This window comes from Pungitius pungitius, chromosome 9 (genome assembly GCF_949316345.1).
Source record: "Pungitius pungitius chromosome 9, fPunPun2.1, whole genome shotgun sequence".
In the NCBI taxonomy this organism is placed as follows: Eukaryota; Metazoa; Chordata; class Actinopteri; order Perciformes; family Gasterosteidae; genus Pungitius; species Pungitius pungitius.
In genome coordinates this window covers 10,325,481-10,344,638 of record NC_084908.1, presented here as the reverse complement: position 1 = coordinate 10,344,638, position 19,158 = coordinate 10,325,481, and the positions used below count along the sequence as shown (strand labels likewise).

The following is a 19,158-nucleotide window of genomic DNA, read 5'->3' as shown; positions in this document are numbered from 1 at the left end:
AGTGCCGTTTTTTCCAAATGTTACCTGCGCGATGTTACTAAATCTCGCGAGAGTTGACACTTGTTTAGAATTCACGAAAGATGGCGGCGGCGGTGCCTCCTGATGAGGCTACCCTCCAGTCTCACATCAGTAAGTCATTGCACAGATGAACTTCTCAACGGAAAGCGATAGACGACGCGCTTTAAAACGACTCGGAGATATGTTGTCAGTCTAAAGTCGTTGGCAGACAACCATAGCACTTTACAGAGGGAAGATATCTCTGAGAATCAAGAGAGCGAATGTCATCTACAAATTAACTTAACGTTAATTAATGAACAAACTCATTCGGTTATTATAACCGTTAACACGCTGACTATCGGACGCTCGTATTTTGAGTTAATTGTATAATGTGTGCTAACATGTCGAGCTCAGCTACAAAAACATGACATAAACGCTACATTTAAAAAACAAAGTCAGCAGTTGATTGCTAACACCGGCTAACGTTAGCTGCTGACGGTTTCATCCAGGATCAAGACAAGCCAGTTGAACAAACCCAAACCAGCAGATACTAGACGTCTGCGTTACAGGGTTCAGCAAACGCATTTTCATCAAACCAGAGCAACCGTCTTTGCCTGCTTCAACCCAGAGAACTCCTTGTTTGCCTCAAGCAAACAGCCACAGGCTACAGCTGCTGGCCGGCGTTTATCAACCCTCGACTGTAGTTGGCCACAAGACGTTTCGAAACCCAGAAGTAGAACAGCCTTCACACGTAGTCGTTTTTTAAGATTTGAAAGATAATTTAGCCAAATGTATTTTCGTTCTGCACAGACAAGGCCACCAACCCTTTGAATAAGGAGACTGACTGGGACACTATCAAGGGAATTTGTGATAAGCTCAACAATGAAGCAGAGGGGTGAGATGATAAAAATATTTACATTATTTCAAAGTACATTTTTGTTGATCACTGTATACAAAATGCACAACTAAATCAGTGCTGTTCTCTAGCAACTGATTTTAACCTGGTTTGACCGCTCTGTAGTAAAATCATATAAGCTACATAATATTTAATCAAGACACAATATATGTCAGACCATTAACATTTTTTATGTTTGTTTGGCTTAAAACTCTACACATTTTCTGTCTATGTTTGTACAAAGTGTTTTTTATGGCATACTTAATTTGTTGTGTTAATCTAAAATAGTTACACGTCGTTGTTCCCTTTCAGTCCCCAGCTTGCAACCAGACTTCTGGCCCACAAAATTCAATCACCTCAGGAGTGGGAGGCTATGCAAGCCCTTATGGTAAGCTAAGTATAAAAGATCTACACAACACCACATTAATAGGAACGTGACTTCTTTGGCTTGTCTGTACAAATGTAAAATACAACAATTACACAATCCCCAGGTTCTGGAGACATGCATTAAGAACTGTGGAAAGCGATTTCACAGTGAGGTGGGGAAGTTTCGCTTTCTCAATGAACTGATCAAAGTGGTGTCGCCTAAGGTAATAATTCCAGTATTTTACACCTACATACCTGTTTGGCTTGACTGTGTATTTTGGGGGTTTGGGCTTTGGAACCAGTGGCAGCAGTTTTTTAGTGCTTAGAAAAACTCTTAAGGAAATGGCTGTAGAAAATTACGTAGCAGTAGGCCAGTTGTCAGTGAATTTATCCAGTTGTTGTTAAACCATAAACCTATTTAAATGAACAACTAAAACATGAATTCCATCTTTTCTGCAGTATTTGGGTACCCGGGCTCCAGAGCCTGTGAAGAAGAAGGTGTTAGAAATAATTTACAGCTGGACCGTGAGGCTGCCAAATGAGACCAAGATAGCAGACGCCTATCAGATGCTGAAAAAACAGGGTGAGCGCTTCAGGACGAGAAGATAACAAACTATTAAGATAAACAACAAGTGGTCAGCACTGTTCGATCCCCACTCAGGGTGTATCTGTGTGGAGTTTGCATTTTAGAGGTTTCTTCCCACTATGAAAACCTAACTGCTGGGGGTTTTAAATGGTGGGGGGGTTGTATCAAGGAAGGAATTTTGTGTTAAACTTATCCATAAATTTGATTTGTCATAATAAAATCAGGTTGAGGACCAGGTTAGCAACTAAATACAAATAGAAGATCTGCTGTCAACAGACAAAAGGAGGAGAAGGTTCATGAATACATGTTTTGTTCAGTTCCCATATTTTGTATTTTAGTTCCCAATATTTTCCTTGTGTCTGTTCTCCTTTTTTATGGTGATGAGCCACAAACATGAGACTAATGTCCTTAGTCATATTTAGTTGTGTGTAATGCGATCTACATGTTATCTAAGGTTGTGTACAAACCAAATCTGTAGCACGTTTGTTTGTTGTAGCATTAGTATCATATCATGGAAAGGACTTTGAATAGGAGGTGACCCAGATGACCTGGACTTGGCTGAGGTGTTTACATGTGAGGTTAATTGGTATTCTCGCTCCCTTCCAGGTATTGTCAAGTTGGATCCTGAGCTTCCTGATGACAAGCCCCTCCCACCCCCTCCACCTAGAGCCAAAAATGTCCTTTTTGAGGATGAAGAGAAATCTAAGGTATGAGAGACGACAAGGCACCCGTCATTTTAAGTACGATTTCATAAGAAATAAGAAAATGATGTCAAATACTTTCGAAGTTTAACTCCTGGTGAATTTCTGAAGGGCCCAACTGTTTATAAAGTTCTCCTCCTCTTTCCCTCTTCTTTTTTTGTCCTATCCTGTTTGTTAGACGCTGTCTCGCTTATTGAACAGCACTCACCAAGAAGATCTCAGAGCAGCAAACAAACTCATCAAGGAAATGGTCCAGGAGGTGAGTCATTTCTTTTGTGCTGTTGAGTGTGTGGTCTACAGGCACGTCTTTTTTTTCCATCCTTTGCAGGATTATGTAACGTGACAATATTAATGCATGTGAATATTCATTTTGAGGCCTTTTTTAAATTATGATAGTGTTTAAAACGCCAACATTGACAACAGATACAAATGGCTGACTGTGACTTTTTTTTCGAAACTTAGTAAAAGAAGAGTCCTAAACTGTAAGATAGCTTTTAATTACATCGCACCATATATTGACTCCCTTGTCATCACCTTGATGACTAAATTCAGTCACTGTGAGACACTATACACGCTCTCTCTTCAGGACCAAAAGCGCGTAGAGAAGGTGTCAAAGCGACTGAATGCCATCCAGGAGCTGAAGGAAAGTGTCAGCCTGCTGAGCCAGTTGCTGGATGGTTATAGCAAGGAGACCTGCTCACAGAGCAACCAAGAGCTCATTAAGGTCAGCACACCTTGACACATTGAAATTAGCTGCAGCCACAGGCTAGTAACTGTACTTATTCCAGTGTTTTTAACATGTGTCTGTTCGCAGGATCTTTACCAGCGCTGTGAGAAGATGAGGCCTACTCTATTCAGATTAGCAAGTGACACAGAGGATAGCGACGATGCTTTAGGTAAGGTTGCTGACCTCGTGGCTTTGACATTATGTCATTTCAAAATAGTCAGAATTAGCTACTAATTAGGAATTGAGCCAATTTTCAAAGTTTAAAACCATATTTGTGTTGTTGAGCGTTTTTCTGCTTTCAGCCGATATCCTACAGGCCAATGACAACCTGACTCAGGTCATCAACCTGTACAGGAAGCTGGTAAAGGGAGAGGATGTGTCAAAGGATGGCATAACCTTGCCCTCACAACCAGGTAGGTGGGATTTGGCATTCATCAGTTTACTAAGCTTGATCCACAGATTCTCCAAACACTTTTGGTAGACTATGCGATCCCAGATGTGTTCCATCGGTCCAAAACAGGCAGCAGTAGCTCAGCGCTCGTAGACTTGATGGGACTTAACGCATCAGCCAGCATGACATCATCCAACCGAGAGCCCTCCGGCCTCCAGACCCCAACTGAGCACATGGGCATCAGCCTCTTGGATGATGAGCTCATGTCACTAGGTAAGCACAAACAACTACTCTGGCTTGTAAATACAAAGGTATAATAGTAAGATGGTATACCGTAAAAAGCTAGAAACTGCAGAGTCGGCACATTGAGTTCAATGTCTGGCTCTCCTTTTGTTTGAGATGGCATCCTCAGAAGCAGGCTACATCTGGCTTGACCACAACAAAGAACCAGACCATACAGCCTTATTAAAATCTTATTAAAACTCTTGGCTTCCTTCAAATTTCCCTGTACAGGATTTATTTGCATGAATTTTGAATTTCTCTTTTAATATGTCATAAACACCAGAGATTGGAATAAAACTGACTAAACATTTTGTCTCTTATTTCCTAGGATTGAATGTAACAGAAAACTTCAACTCTCAGAACAATTTTCAGGTGCCATTTTAAAGATTATACTGTATTGATCTCATTCAAAAAAATATGTGTAAAGGCTTCACAAAAACGTATGGTTTTAGATCATTTTACTGATTTACTTTTGAACCCTCTCCAAATACACTTTTTATCAGGTAAATTTGAACCCTCTGTTTGTCTCCCTCAGTCCTCTGATGGTACAGGCTCATTTGCTCCATCCGTCCGCGCTGCGGTGCTGCAACCTGCTGTGGTCCAAGCACCACAAGCTGCTGCAGCAGCAGGGGGGCCCGCTGCTCCTCCCAAACCCATGGAGGAGCTGGACTTGTTGGGGGAGACTTTGTTACAGCAGTCCTTACCCCCACAGAGCCAGCAGGTCAAATGGTAAGTTAAGTAAACTGGAGTATATGGAATTATTAACCTTTTTTTCAGCTGTTAATTCTTTGATTTAAGGAAGTATGTCTGTGTCTGATTCATTAGCCCTCCATTGCCCTGAATGCACTTGTAATGGGGAGTTATGCGCTTAATGTTGTTTCTTCCATCTAATTTGTGTCCTGTTCTTCGACATCAAGGGATAAGCTCCAACCTCGATCTAGAGTCACCTTACGAGATCTGCAGACCAAGTCCAACGCCAGCTCTAGACCGGCTCCGGGTGCAGGACCCCTTTTGGCTGTCCCTCCAGAGCAGCCAGCCAGTCTCCTCCTATCCAATCTCAGTCTTGCAGCTGCTGAGAGAGGCCGGTTAGCTGCTACTGACCTGTCTGACAACATGTCTCTGTCTGACGTTACTGTGCCTCTGGAAGCAATCAAACCTAGTAAGCACGGGCAGCACCACCAGGCCCAACAGGGACGCTGGGTCTTGTCATATGTGCATTTTTCTGCATCAAGTTTCATTGGGTTTTTTTTCTTCTGTGTTTCTGCACATATTTCAGGCAGTTTATTACCAGTGACTGTATTCGACAAACACAGTCTACGTGTTTTGTTCACCTTTTCCCGTGACTGTCCTCCATCCCGCCCCGACGTGCTGGTGGTGATCATCTCCATGCTGTCCTCAGCCCCCATTCCAGTCACCAACATCCGCTTTCAGGCAGCCGTACCAAAGGTTGGTTTAAGGCAACTATCTGTTGGAAACCACGTCTTTTCTAGGAAAGCATTATTTGTGCATATGATCGCTAATATGATTTTTGTGGCGATGTGCTCAGGTGATGAAAGTGAAGCTGCAGCCTCCCTCTAGCACCGAGCTCCCAGCCTTCAATCCCATCCTGCCTCCAGCCGCCGTCACACAGATCCTACTGTTGGCAAACCCCCACAAGGTGCTCCGCCCCCACTTCATCACGCCAATACATACACTGAGTGTAAACTAAGACTTTCACCATTTTCAAGAAAACTGATATTTTTTTCTCTTGTGTTTTCTAGGAAAAAGTGCGTTTGCGGTACAAGTTGACATTCAACCTGGGGGACGGATGTCACGATGAATCTGGTGATGTGGACCAGTTCCCGCCTCCAGACACCTGGGGAAACCTGTAGGGAGGAAAACCAGCCTGCTGTCATCTAAACTGCTGCTTCCTTCAGATTTAGGTTGAAGGTGTCCCTCGTCACTGGCTTGAGACGATGCCTCGTTACTCTTAAGTGGTTTAAAACTCTGGTTGGGAAATACAGACTGACAAGCGACCAGTTGTGGGAACCAGCTTCTACCTTGTGCCTTCCTTTGCGCCTTCCTGTTCTTTTTCAATCATCTCTATGTTCCTTGTGTATCGTACTGTAGAATCGATTTTCCTTTTCTCCCACAATCATTCTCATACAAAACCGTTCAATACAGTTAGAATTGTTACAGTTTGTGTCCAGTGTGCAGGGTAGGGTTAAATAAAATGTATTTCTTTCTTTCAATACATCAATAATACTTTTCTGTCAGTTACATGCTAATAGTGATGTTTACAGTCTGACCAACAGCCAAACACTCAGTGTATTTAACCTATGGTATGGAGCAGTGGATAAATAATTTGATTAACAGAATTTGAATGTATTTATTATCAAATGATTGCTTGTTTCAGTACTACATCAGTGTTGTAGGAGGAGCAGCAACAGTGGATTTGGTAGTTAGATTCTATCTTGCCAAACTTTTAGTAATCCTCTTCAGTTGTATCAGGAATTGATGAAACTAAATTGAATCAACACTTTGAAAGGATTGAGGTGTTTATCCCCTTACAGTCAATGAAGCAGTGCCTCCTGCTAGTATACGTAATGAATTGGTAAAAAGTTTTAAAGTATTTCTTTTGTGGTTATTATTAATGTTGTGCAGGGCCAGTGTGTGTCTTAACTGTGACAAACGGCTTTTATCATACTTGTCACAGGAAAAGCACAGGTGAATTAATAAGTTGTCAATGTCTTCTGCGAAGAGAGACCATGAAGGAAGGGTACTAAATACAGAAGTTTCACTTTTAATTTCTGCACTTTTCTTTATTTTCTAAAATATTGGGACACTTTTATATGTTATGTTTCACTCAGGATTTTCCTTTTGAGTTATTTTACACAACGTGAGTTAACCTGCATTTATTTTGTTTTACTTTTGCACATGAAACCATTCTATTTAACAATACATTGTCTTTTCTCATTTGTTACCTTCCTACTGTTGATCAACCAAAAGACGGACATGTGCAGTCCTGAGTTGACGTTGCGTACGTCAAGTTTGATTCTACCACACGTGCCTGGGATAGAACCTATATTTTTATTTGCTCTTGTACATTTAAGTATTGAAATGACTAGTTTGATTTTTGTTTTCATACGTCCATGTCCTTATCACATACAATTATTGAAATAGTCAAATGTTATGGCATCATCCCACAACCACGTCCATTGAGTTGTTTGGAGCATTAAGCGATGTAAAGATTCAAATATAATCAGATTGAAGGCAAACTGGTTCTACCTGACGAATAAGATGTTGAAACCTGAGGAACTCCAAATGTGTGTTACTACAATGGAGATTTAGTTCAGTTCATGAGGGAATGACATACTGCATAATATTGATTCAGTTGTTATGGTAGATTAACTCTCATCAATGCTTTTAATCATTAAGATGGGCTGTTTCCTACTGCTCTGAATGAGCCACAGCGACACGCTTTCATTTACTTACAGGTCCAGCACTAACTTTTCTAGGACTGGAAGGATGTGCAAAAAAGAGACAAGAAAGTAGCCTGTCAGCTTCTTTCAGTCTTGCGTGGCTTAAGCTGATTTCAAATAATATCATTTTTACGATATACTCGTAAACTATGCACTGAGGGGGCCGTAACATGTTTGACTACATTGCCAGAAACGGATTCATCTTATTCACAGTGCATATTTGCCTTTTGTCATTCCCTGCCAGTTTAGTGTTAATTCCTTTTAAGTGTGAACCGTGGCCCATTGTTTGACTGCAGTAGCATTAATCAGAATACATATTTAAATGATTCCAGTCTGTGAGGCTGATGATGACTATGGCTCTTCCTTCCTGTTATCAACTACTTCTGTTATTAAGTAATTTGTCTCCCCAGCCTTTATGTCTGTAGCCATGCGACTTTGTGCCTGGGAGATGTATTTATTTAGGGGGACGCTACAGAGCTTGTTAGATATAAATCCCTCCTCTTTTACTTATTACTTGTAGAAAATATGCTTCAGTGTGCAGTACACTACAAAGACCTACACAAGCACCGTTTATGCAAATCTGTCATCCTACTCCAGCATTCAAGAGTATTATCAAACTGGAACTCCCTACATTTTGACCTGCTAGAAAACTAGAAACATTTAACTAAACTGGATCCAGATATTTTAGGTTGTTAAACTGAAAGTAAAACATCACTAAGCGTTGTAGCAAGGCCTCTAAATGTGTGTATTTGTGTTTCTATTGTAAATAAAGGCTTATTGCCATGATGTATATTTACATAGCAACATACTGCACATTCTGCTGGATACATAAATGAGAATGTACTACAAATGTGAATTTAAGGCAAATAAAATCATTTGTATGGCCAATTTACCTGACTGATAAATATCTTAAACCAATCATTTTGAAAGTAGAGAATAGTATTTTTTATTTACGAAGAAAGAAAAAACGAATGAAAGACAAAGCAAAGTAACAAACAGCAATTTAGTCCACAATCCATCCAAAAAACAGGTCTTCAATTACTGACCTGTTTACCTGTTTATCAAAACAATATGGAGTTACAAGTAAATAGAAACACCCAGGTTTTGTCTTGGATGGGAACAACTAAAGAGAAAATGTATGCAAAAGATCCTGACTACTAAAAATAATTGTGCTAACATGGTATCAAAACTAAGGAATAAGATTCACAACTTGGTTGCATTGTTTAGAATAACAACCCCTGAATCAATGCAATAGTTAAGTAATAATTGCTACTCAAAAGCTTAAATAATAAATGGAAAGAAAAGGCTTCACTCTAATGAAACCAGAGACCAAAACATTTCTCTGGACTGAGACGATATATAATCAAAATCACAGGTTCCCATAGATCAGTTTTCATGGTCATCAAATCTTAACACAGCTGATCAACAACACAGCCTAAAGTGATTACTGAGGGGAAAAAAGGTTAAATTCCCTGAAGAAGTGTTTATACGAAATAAAGTCCAGAAACTTTTTCCATGGTACATGGTCAGATTTAGGTTTAGGCTTAAAAAATAATAAAAGTTAACGTTAACGGTTAAGTGTAGTAAAAAATATGCAACACGTATAGAAGCCCTTTCCTCCTTAGCTATACACTTGTTCACATCCCCTCTTTGAGAGAGAGAGAGTTGACAGTAAAATTAAAATGACCCTTTGAAAACAATAAGTAAGCAAATTAACCCTGTGCTTCCTGCTCATGATTCTACTTCCTGGTAGGTGGAAGGCCCGGAGGAGGGGGTGGCGCAGCAAAAGGGTACGGCGGTTGCCCCATGAAGCCCATGAGCGTTTGCTGTGCTGCAAACGGCTGAGGTATCAGGGCCTGCATCCCGCCTGACAGAGCAGGAGGAGCAGGAGGCTGGCTGAACTGACCCTGCAGCTGGCTGGACTTCTCCTGACCTCCACTGGACTGGCCCCCGTTGCGGGAGTTGTAGCCGCCGCTGCCACTGTAACTCTGGTACTGATCTGAGCCCGAGTTGTGGCTATTCCTGTGATCCTGGCCTCTGTCCCTGAAAGAGGAAGTGGAGCGGTCTCCATCATGGTTGTAGCGTCCGTCACGGTTGAAGCTGCTGTGGCTGTCCTTGCCGCCGCCGCCGCCGCCGCCGCCACCACCACCACCACCACCACCCGCATGCATGCGGCGATCGTATCCCCCCTGGTACGTGTTGTTAGAGCTGCTGCCACGGTAACGCATCCTGCCACCTGTAACAAAAAACGAAAGTAGTGTCAATATTCCTGAACCTCCTTTTACAGTATTAGGTGCTGTATGAAGTTGTTCTTACCGCCTCCTCCTCCTCCTCCTAGGCCGCGCCCCGACTCCACGAACTGAAGCAGCTTGGGGTTGATGGCCTGCCGGGCCTCTGCCAGAACCCGGACGAGATCGCGAGCCTGCCGCAAGTTCCCTGGGGTGAAAAAGGTGTAGGCAGTTCCCTTGTTGGAACTGCGGGCCGTACGTCCGATACGGTGGACATAATCCTCGGAGGAGTTGGGATAGTCATAGTTGATGACGAACTTGATATCTTCCACGTCTTTTGGATGAAGAGCATTCGTTTTACAGTATGGAGGAAAGAAGAAAATATGAGTGTCACAGGGGAAAAGCTTCCGGAGAAAAAAAATAACAGAATCTAACAGTTGATGGATTGTGTTGTGTGTGTGTATATAATATATATTATATATATATAGCCATATGCCTTATATATATATATATATATATATATATAAAATGTATTTCATTTGTACAAATATATGTATATATTTTTCTGAAGAATCTGAAAAAAAAGTAACTTACCTGCTTTATCATCGGGAAAAAAAAATGGACAAATCTAACTTTTTTCAGTTATTTAAAGGAACTGATTAAGACCTATGAAGTTAAAACTGATCTTGACTTCAGGGTTTTTGACATCAAGCTGAACAGAAATTAAGGTAAGGCTTCATTATAAATATGAGAAATGGTCAAATGTGTGACGACCAGGAGCCGGATTTGTATTACATAAGAAGTGGGGCTTTGACAGCACCTTTTCCCCTCCATCATGACAGCGGGAAACCATTTCACCAACCGAGACCTACTGAATAACAGAATGACCGTGTGCGGGGATCAAAACTTGAATATTCTTTAGACTACAATATGACCACGATGGAAGTTCTTGAATGTATGGTGAGCTCATGGAGGAGTTGAGAGAAAGGGGCGGTGAGGTACTTACCCCCGTCATGTCGTTTTTACAAAGGTAGTCAGTTCCCCCTGATCAGTCCTGGTATATAGTGAGGGGCTGAGGGGGAGGGAGACCGGATTCATCCCTCACCTTCTGCACACACCAGGGGAGCAGAACCGTTAACACACACAACGGCCGGTTATGTTGCTCTCGCTGCATGGCAGGACCCTCCTCAGACCCTGGCCAGGACTGGATCCAGACGAGCCCATCTAACTCTCTCGCCCCTGTCCGTCTGCTTTTTGGGACGGACCGAAGGGCAGACACCTCAGGCTTCTCCCGAGGAAGGCTCGTTGGATTTAAAACTCTGACAATACTGGGCAGGGGGATCTTAGTTACCCAAGAGGAACAAGAGGGCTTTAATCCCTCTAAAACTAGCCGAGCTTCTACTTTAACGTGACTGACGGGGAAGGGGCAGCAGCGCAGACTGTTACAGCTGCCGTGTGCTGCCAAACCCTGAGAGGAGAAGAGGGGAAAAAAGAACAAGGATACGGTCATGGGGATTTTAGCAAGTCAAAGACACTTCACTCATCCCCCCTTCTCACATTTATCCTGCCAACAAAATAGATCCCCGTAATAGCCTTCCTGATGATAGACCGGCGACAATTCCGCCGACACGGCCCTGCTCCATTGAATCCGCAAAACTAAACGTGTATCATGCTGCAGAATTATATCCGGTAACAAAAGATTCACTATATAATACAATTTATGATTGAGTATGTGAAAGAACGGGTTATGTGTGCAGCATCTTCTGTTCATTTTTAGTGACACTATAAAGGAGAAGAAAAGGTGTGCAGTAGCAGCTGCCCCACACGGCCCTCCTTTCAGGCAACAAAACAGCCCCAAATAAAGGAAGCTCTTTAAGTGCAGTAACAAGAAACAGACTATAAACCCGGCAAGCCTGGAGCCTCCACACTAGGCTGACGTTGAACCGTCATTTTATAACAATAGTGAATGAGATTCTGAAATATAACGCCCCAATTTATTTCAGTGTCAATCATAAAACAGATACCACAACATCCCTAGTGTGATACCCATTATAAGAAGTAGCAAACTGTCATCGTATCACCTAGTCAATAATTAAATTAAATAATGAAATATTTAACGCTGAGAATGTCTTTAGCCAATCGTATTTCCGGACAGTTAGAGCTTGTCTCATCTGTAGCATACTCACCTCTTGGTAAAAAAAAAAAAAGTTGCAGTTGTACCGTACACGATTAACTGTGGCGGTTGTTTTCTTGGGTTAGTCCATAAGTGTTTAATACACTCAATATTATTTATAGGAAAAAATATATAGTTTAAAGGAAAATGCATCGAAGGATGAGCTAACAGACAATAGTGTGATAGATTCTGCAGCTTTAACTGTGTGTGTGAGCAGACATACCCAGACCACGAGAGGCCACATCGGTAGCAATCAGTATCGGATTTTTACCGCTGCGAAATTCTGTAGGATTGAAACAAAAATATTAGAAGGAATTAAACAAGGAAGTGCTTCACACACACACACTCGTGTGACTCGTCTGTATTTTCCACTTGCTCCACAGAGATGACAAATGAAGACCAGCGTGGACTGGGAGATTACATGTAAACGGCGGACAGTAGTATCATTGTGTTCCAGTTACTCTTACCAATGAGTACCCAGTCTCTTTCTGGCTGGCTCTTGTCTCCATGGATACACATAGCTGGCCATCTGAACAAAACAAAAAACACAATGAAGTGGGATGATTAGAGTGATTAGCTTAGGTCTATCAAATATTATTGATAATTCACGATAGTACAAAAGACATCCAGCTATGCAGACAGTCATTTCTCACCCTTCCCGCCTCATCCTCTTGGTAAGATCATCACAACGCTTCTTTGTCTCCACAAAGATGATAGTTTTGTTTTCTTTCTCAGCCATTATTTCCTCCATCAACTGAAACAGTCTGCAGACAGGGAGAAAGAATCATAGCACATCAGTGGCCTCACGCTCAGTTTCAACTCTGAGAAATGACAAGCTTGTGTTCTCTCACTATTTCAGCAGCTAATGAGATATTCATGACATAACTTACTTATGATGAGATATTCATGACACAACTTACTTATGATCCTTTTCATTGTCCATGCAGACATCAACTATCTGCAGGATGTTGTGGTTGGCGCTGAGCTCTAGAGCGCCAACGTTGATCTGGACGTGGTCCTTCAGGAAGTCCTCGGCCAGCTTGCGAACATCCTTCGGCCAGGTTGCGCTCCACATCAGAGTCTGTCTATCAGGCTAAAACAAAGAGAGAAAAAAGAATAATTCCAAATGACTAAGTCATGATGATCATATTAACAGTTGTCTAAAGCTGACTGAGCCTACCCTGATTTGTTCAACTATCTTGCGAATCTGTGGCTCAAAGCCCATGTCCAGCATGCGGTCAGCCTCGTCCAGCACCAGGTAGGTGCAGCGCCGCAGGTTAGTTTTGCCACTCTCCAGGAAGTCAATAAGACGACCAGGTGTGGCGATACATATCTCCACACCTACAGTCAAACAGAAAAAATAATTCTTATTAGATACTTTCTTTGAGCAACACAATACCTTGGTACACAGGTTTTAAACTACATTCTACTTATCTATAGCCTGTGCCAGTCTACAACTATACCCACCCCTCTCGAGGTCTCGAAGCTGTGGTCCTTTAGGCGCTCCGCCATAGACACAGGTGCTTTTGATACGGGAAGACCTGCCATACGCATATGCAACCTGTTGAACCTGCTGAGCCAGCTCTCTGGTCGGCGCCAACACCAGACACTATAAAGAGAGGTCGAAGAGGAATGTTTCACAGGCTGGTACACTTTATACAACACAATAAGCTTACACAAATGTAATCGGCACTCACAATTGGGCCATCTCCTCTCTCCAGGTAAGGCTGGTGGTTGATGTGTACAATTGAAGGAAGGAGATACTGCAGGGAAGAAAAGAAAAAAATCAATAAATCCTTTCTCCTGTATAGCCTTTCTGTTTTGGACTTAATCAAACATTAGGCCTCAAGCCATGAAATCATGGCATTCACAAATCTCCATGCATTTGAATTTTATATTTCTTAAACTAAATATATATTTGCTCTGCATTTGCATTTCTTTAATGTTTTATAAATTCCAATTTTAATGTTATGTTTAAATGGACAATGTGCTATGCAAGTAAGCTTTTTATAACCAAATGACATTGTAACGCATGATGATAGCCTTACAGCCAGTGTCTTTCCGGAGCCAGTCTGTGCGATCCCCACCATGTCCCTGCCACTCAAGGCCACGGGGAAGCCCTGAGACTGGATTGCTGTTGGCTCATTGAAGTTCTGCTGCACCAGCACATCCGTCACATGCTCTGCCAGAAGAAGGAGAGAGACAATCAACAAGACACTTCCACTCTGGACTTTTAATTGACATTTCAAAAAGCCCAATGAGTAAGAGCATAAGTGCATCTTCTCAGTCCATATCTTCTCGAACACTGCAACTGGACAACTGACCTTACAGACAAGATAGTTTTTTTTAGTGTATGAATTACTAACGAGGAAACTGCGCCTGGTGAAAAGCAGGGATCGCCTTTGGGCAGCCTGTGCCTCTGATCGTGATCTCCTTCTTTCTACGAAACTCTTCCATGTCAAGCTGGATATTTAAAAGAGGAAAGGTAAAATATGATTATGAGTAGACATTATATTAGTTATGACGGTACTTCAACAAGAGGATTAAATGTATTATTGTTTGTTGCCTGGTATATAAATATTGTCTGTAATTAAAAAAATAAAATAAATGTGGATGTCATCAAACCAATTATAAATGAGGGTCATAAGAATGCAATTTATCGCTTTCTGTGTTTGTTTTGATATATTAATGTTTGTGACTAAGCCCGAGGAATATAACAATTTACCTGACTCATGTGTTGGACCTCAGCGTGTTCAGCATAGAAGTTCTTTTCAAATTTGGGAAGCTCATCTAGGTTCCATTTCTTCTTGTGGAGACGCTCACCTGGATTACCAAACTTCATCGGTGAGGGTCCACTGCGACTGTTCATAGCCCCAAACCGTGGCCTGAGAGAGGGGCAAAGAGATCAGAACAATGGTATTGTACGTAATCTATTTGTTCTCTAATCATAAACAGAAACCCAATCACGTTATTTGTCTTCTTTCACAATGAACGTAATATTATAATACTAATAAGTATGGCATTCAACGTCGAATAACCCTTACACGGTCGTCATTGACAGCGGCCCTGCGCCCCCAAGTGGTGGGAGGTTAACAAAACAAAATGGCTCTTACGATATCAATATTACTCCATTGAGCTCCACATATACGCCTAGATATACGAATTTGCCTTTTAAGTTTATTAAGTCCGGTTCATGAGTCAAAATGTCTAAACTTAAATATACAAACGTCACAGAAATTGTAAAACCTACGTAATGGGACTATGTCCGTCTGCTCGTTTGTTCCATATATTTCATCATTATGACAAAGGTGGCGTGAAAATATACTGTAAACCGTATTTTCCACATCCATTATATCGAAGACAATAACTCATCTCTGATGGCGGTAAACATTTGTCCAGCCAGCAGACGTTGCTGACACGACATGAACCCAGACCCACGTCCACCGTGAAAGCGCCTCGGTGGAGAAGAGGCCTTGTGGAGGTTTCAGCCGCACTACTTTACGTTAAGTGTTGCATTTGAAATTGGACCAAACTGCTTGTGACGTCTAGCTACACATTATGCAACGAATGCTATAGTATATTATGTTATATTTCCAGATAAGAACAACACACTTGTAACGTTACCTGTCTCGTCCACGGTCGCCAAAGGAGGATCCCCCTCTCATGTTGACGAAACAAAGTAAAAATTCTCAAACGTAGCAAAACGTTTAAAACGTTTTCCACTGGTCAGCTTACGTTTTGCGCTGTTCGAAAATATTATTTACGATTGCAAAACGTCTCTATCGGTCGATAACTACGCACCGATACGTATATTCGGTAAACAAATGTCGAATGCGTCACACAACGTTCGCGAAACTACTCTCACCTCCCACTCCTGCCTGTCCGCTTTGGTAAAGTCGAACGCTACGTAAATCCAACTAGTATTTCTGCGTAGCCTGCTTTCGGGTACGGACACTGCGCACAACTTGCACTTAGTACGAATAGGGAATACTATTGTTGTGCGCATGCGTGCCTTTTGACGATTGGTCAGATGCTGCGATCCTGGGTCAGAAGAGGAAGAAACCCGTAAACGGGACCGTAGGAAAATGCCGTTACTAATTCAAAATAAACGACTTGACTGCATAACCTCGACGGCGGAACTGTTCGAAAAATATCCACATTTACAGGTTTGTGTCCGGTTTACAGTCTTTATTGATTACTCGGAAGTAACAGACTTATGGTGTTAAGAAATACATTTAATTTCTGCCCTCGTCACAGGAAAATGCAAGGAAATTTAGATCCATGCCACCTGTTTATGTCGACCCAAAGGACCTCTTGTACATCCAACAAAGAGAGTTTGCTGCAACAACACCAGCAGACAGTAAGTAAAGACTCGTGGTTGGAACAAGTCACTGAATATCCGCCCTTCCAGTTGCTCAGCAGGCACAATTAGGAAGTTATATTTTTGAGGATTTATTGTTTTATTTATTTGACAACCAAAGTGCTCAATCGCAAATAATCAACGTTCAAATTTCTCAATTTTTGGGCAACCATTGGTGTGCACAATCATGCAACATGACCATTGATAGGTTGCAGGTGTGCAATATGACAGCACGGAAGGATAATAGGTTCAGTGTTTCCCCTACTATTATAACAGGGGGGCATCCTCCCCCCCACCCTGAAATTACCTCCTCCCCTGAAAAAAAGTGGAATTTTGTTGTTATTTTCCCATGCACGGCAGTATGCACAGACTCTGGTTGGATGATTCTGTGATCACGCCGCCATATCTTTGGTATTTTAGAATATAATACAAGAAATTATGAAATGATGCACACACCCTCCCTCTTTATCTTGTATGCACCGTCCCGCTATAACACATATTTTGTCTTTTTCTTTATTGCAGTGTTTGATTTGAAATTTAGGATCACAACATTTGTTTGTTTATAACTGAAGGCGAGACAGTACGCTAGGTTAACGATTCAGGATCAAAAATATAAAGCTTGCCTTTTGTCGTACCCATCAGACAGCGTTTCAGTGATTGGATCTGAGGATGCCACCACCTGCCATTTGGTTGTGCTGCGACACACCGGTAACATTCATATAATTCGATTTATGCTGTTTGTCTTATTCTGTCTGTGTATGCAGTTAGGAATTACATGTTTAATGGCTGCAATGTTTTATTATTTCTTAGGAAGTGGAGCTGTTTGCCTCGCTCATTGCGATGGTTCCAGCACCTGGTCTGAAGTCCCGCTCCTTGTGAAAGCTGTGATGTCACTGAGTGACATCAGTAAGGAGGGCAGGTAGGGATTACACAAGTAAATACGCTAAAAAAAAGGGACCATTTATTTGGATGAAGACTTCCTTTCCTTTGCTTTCCAATTGCAGACTTGAGCTTCATCTTGCTGGTGGATTCAACGATGAGTTAAAAATATCAGCTAAACTCAGCCATGACATACTAAGTATAGTTTTACCAATTATCTGTCTTTTTTTAAGATAATGCTGGCAGCTGTTGAGCTTTGCACCACGTAAAAAAATACCCTTTGTTACTTTGCAGCAGCGTTCCAGAAAATGAAAGAGGATATTCATTTGGAAACATGTTGCATCACAGGTAACTTTGATTCTTATTTATTGTTATTTTTACAAGTACACGAGCAGTTACACCTTCATCCAGCTTACCCTTCTGTTCTGTGTTTGTAGAAATGAATGACATTGTTGTTGATGATGGAACTCATCGGCCTATAGTATATGGAATAAGTAAGTCATGGATATGCTACAAAGTGAGGGAAAGGCTTTCATGGCATGTGACCTGTAATATATTGTAAGTGTCTGTTTCTGCACAGGTGTAAATGTCAGAACAGGGAAAGTGTTCCGTCCGACATTCACTTATAAAGGACCTGCAAAGGAGCTGCGATCAGCAAGGACATTCAATAAGGGCCAGGTAGATATACAACATTGCGTTTCATTGTGCATGCATCCACAGAAAGCATAGTCACATGTTTAACTGTGTTTTATAAGCAAACAAGTCATTTCTTTGGTAATTATTCATTAAATTAAAAAGGGCACAATCCCAATGTAAAGGTCTGTAAACAAATTAAAGCGATTTGCTTCCTCTTGCAGATGGCCAACACGTATGACTCAAGTCGAGGGCTTGTTCAAATCGGGCCTTGCAAGTGGTCTGAAAATCTGATAACTGACAGTGGCTACTGGTTGCCACAAGATGATGACACAATTCTAAAGGTAAAGGAATCTGAAAGTAGTTACTCCTAAAACGACAGTTTGCCTCATCCTTTTTTTATACATCACTAATTTTTATGCTTCATTCAAGGGTGCTCGTTAAGTCTCAGAAACTGTGAGTGTCAAGCGGTGGTCCTGAGTGTAAAAGTTCTCTCCCCTTCCCAGACACTGTCTACCTCGCCGAAGGCCGAGCCGCCGAACTTCGTCCCTGACCTGAGAGCCACCTTCCAGTTCATCTTAGATCACCCCGACTGTGACAAGCTGTTCCCCGGGGGTCAGCCACAGTTCTACCAAAGGACCGCGAGTGGGGACTGGAAGAGTGCTGTCTAGTTGTCGAGTTCACTCATATCTCTCACTGGAGCTTTGCCATGGAACCGGGAGGTTTTTGCCTTTGAGCTCCATGGATACACTGTGACCCATCTACCCAGTGTCTGTGTTTTGTTCTTTTTGTCTTAATATGGAGGTAGCCCCTGGCTGCAGCATTCTATGATGAGTGGCTCTCCTGATTCTGTAGCTGAAAAAAATCTGCCTCTGCCATTCCAGTAGAGAAGGAAAAAGTGTTTCTGTTGTTGCCTCTTAACAATTCATTTTTCTAAGATGGTGTCACGTCTGCAACTTATACATCTGCAGTAAGTCAAAGTGAAATTCACCATACGGCTGTTTTGATTGTCAATGGTTTTACTCATTTGTGTTTCATTTCCAGCAATAAAAAACATTTTAATGTATTTTTTCTTTTAGTCCAAAACCTTTTATTTTACAAAGCATTTTTTTCTATTTACTTCCTTCCATTGTTCAGTTTACAACAGTACAGTCAAACAACTTGAACAATTAAAACTATTGTTTGCCTTTTATGTTCTTTTGTCAGTATAATGTGGTCAATTACTGTGTTCCCAGGAAATCCAACCTGGCCTATCCTAAGCAAATTTTTAATTGTTTTTTTTCTGGGAGGTATTACAATCTAAAACTAAACTTAAAGATATGCTATGGAACTGTATGGACAATGTATATTTACAGGGTGAAAAATGTTTAATTTAAAAATTTGTTTAAATCAGTGAAGATAATACAAATTGCTTTTTTTCGCCATAAACGCACTTTCCTGATGAAAATTGATTATGATCCTTTACTTTCTCATACCGCT

The 19,158-nt window shown here is 41.5% G+C and overlaps 3 protein-coding genes across 3 annotated transcripts; 2 read left to right on the top strand and 1 right to left on the bottom strand.

The window, feature by feature from the left end:
* Positions 1-32: 32 nt before the first annotated feature.
* LOC119217714 (ADP-ribosylation factor-binding protein GGA1-like) lies at positions 33-8,303 on the top strand. The gene is made up of 17 exons (XM_037471581.2): positions 33-129; positions 808-892; positions 1,205-1,280; positions 1,384-1,482; positions 1,718-1,841; positions 2,451-2,551; positions 2,724-2,804; positions 3,132-3,269; positions 3,360-3,441; positions 3,575-3,685; positions 3,793-3,936; positions 4,274-4,317; positions 4,481-4,674; positions 4,863-5,104; positions 5,222-5,391; positions 5,492-5,602; positions 5,706-8,303. The coding sequence occupies exons 1-17, from the start codon at positions 81-83 to the stop codon at positions 5,814-5,816; spliced, it is 1,962 nt and encodes a 653-aa protein (XP_037327478.2). The 5' UTR covers positions 33-80; the 3' UTR covers positions 5,817-8,303.
* Positions 8,304-8,336: 33 nt separating this feature from the next.
* On the bottom strand, positions 8,337-15,678 carry LOC119217715 (probable ATP-dependent RNA helicase DDX17). Its single transcript, XM_037471582.2, has 13 exons — positions 15,432-15,678; positions 14,533-14,692; positions 14,174-14,270; positions 13,856-13,989; positions 13,505-13,570; positions 13,275-13,416; positions 12,988-13,148; positions 12,728-12,900; positions 12,461-12,571; positions 12,275-12,336; positions 12,031-12,090; positions 9,723-9,968; positions 8,337-9,642 (listed from the first exon to the last, which is right to left on the bottom strand). Exons 1-13 carry the CDS (start codon positions 15,470-15,472, stop codon positions 9,146-9,148), a joined length of 1,950 nt encoding a protein of 649 aa, XP_037327479.2. The 5' UTR covers positions 15,473-15,678; the 3' UTR covers positions 8,337-9,145.
* An 89-nt stretch (positions 15,679-15,767) lies between these two features.
* Positions 15,768-18,357, top strand: LOC119217591 (protein N-terminal asparagine amidohydrolase-like). Its single transcript, XM_062564678.1, has 10 exons — positions 15,768-15,973; positions 16,065-16,167; positions 16,810-16,875; positions 16,978-17,086; positions 17,172-17,245; positions 17,341-17,394; positions 17,484-17,540; positions 17,627-17,724; positions 17,904-18,023; positions 18,186-18,357. The coding sequence occupies exons 1-10, from the start codon at positions 15,893-15,895 to the stop codon at positions 18,348-18,350; spliced, it is 927 nt and encodes a 308-aa protein (XP_062420662.1). The 5' UTR covers positions 15,768-15,892; the 3' UTR covers positions 18,351-18,357.
* The last annotated feature ends 801 nt before the right edge of the window (positions 18,358-19,158 follow it).

Excerpts from the sequence above, each read along its gene's own strand:
- LOC119217715 (XM_037471582.2), bottom strand. The coding sequence starts at position 15,472 with ATGAGAGGGGGATCCTCCTTTGGCGACCGTGGACGAGACAG. Across the intron at positions 14,693-15,431 it reads GGCGACCGTGGACGAGACAG|GCCACGGTTTGGGGCTATGA; the intron begins GTAACGTTACAA and ends CCCCTCTCTCAG. Across the intron at positions 12,901-12,987 it reads AGATAGTTGAACAAATCAGG|CCTGATAGACAGACTCTGAT; the intron begins GTAGGCTCAGTC and ends TCTTTGTTTTAG.
- LOC119217714 (XM_037471581.2), top strand. The coding sequence starts at position 81 with ATGGCGGCGGCGGTGCCTCCTGATGAGGCTACCCTCCAGTCTCACATC. Across the intron at positions 2,552-2,723 it reads AGGATGAAGAGAAATCTAAG|ACGCTGTCTCGCTTATTGAA; the intron begins GTATGAGAGACG and ends CCTGTTTGTTAG. Across the intron at positions 5,105-5,221 it reads TCTGGAAGCAATCAAACCTA|GCAGTTTATTACCAGTGACT; the intron begins GTAAGCACGGGC and ends CACATATTTCAG.
- LOC119217591 (XM_062564678.1), top strand. The coding sequence starts at position 15,893 with ATGCCGTTACTAATTCAAAATAAACGACTTGACTGCATAACCTCGACG. Across the intron at positions 16,168-16,809 it reads TGCAACAACACCAGCAGACA|ACAGCGTTTCAGTGATTGGA; the intron begins GTAAGTAAAGAC and ends CGTACCCATCAG. Across the intron at positions 17,246-17,340 it reads ACTCAGCCATGACATACTAA|CAGCGTTCCAGAAAATGAAA; the intron begins GTATAGTTTTAC and ends GTTACTTTGCAG.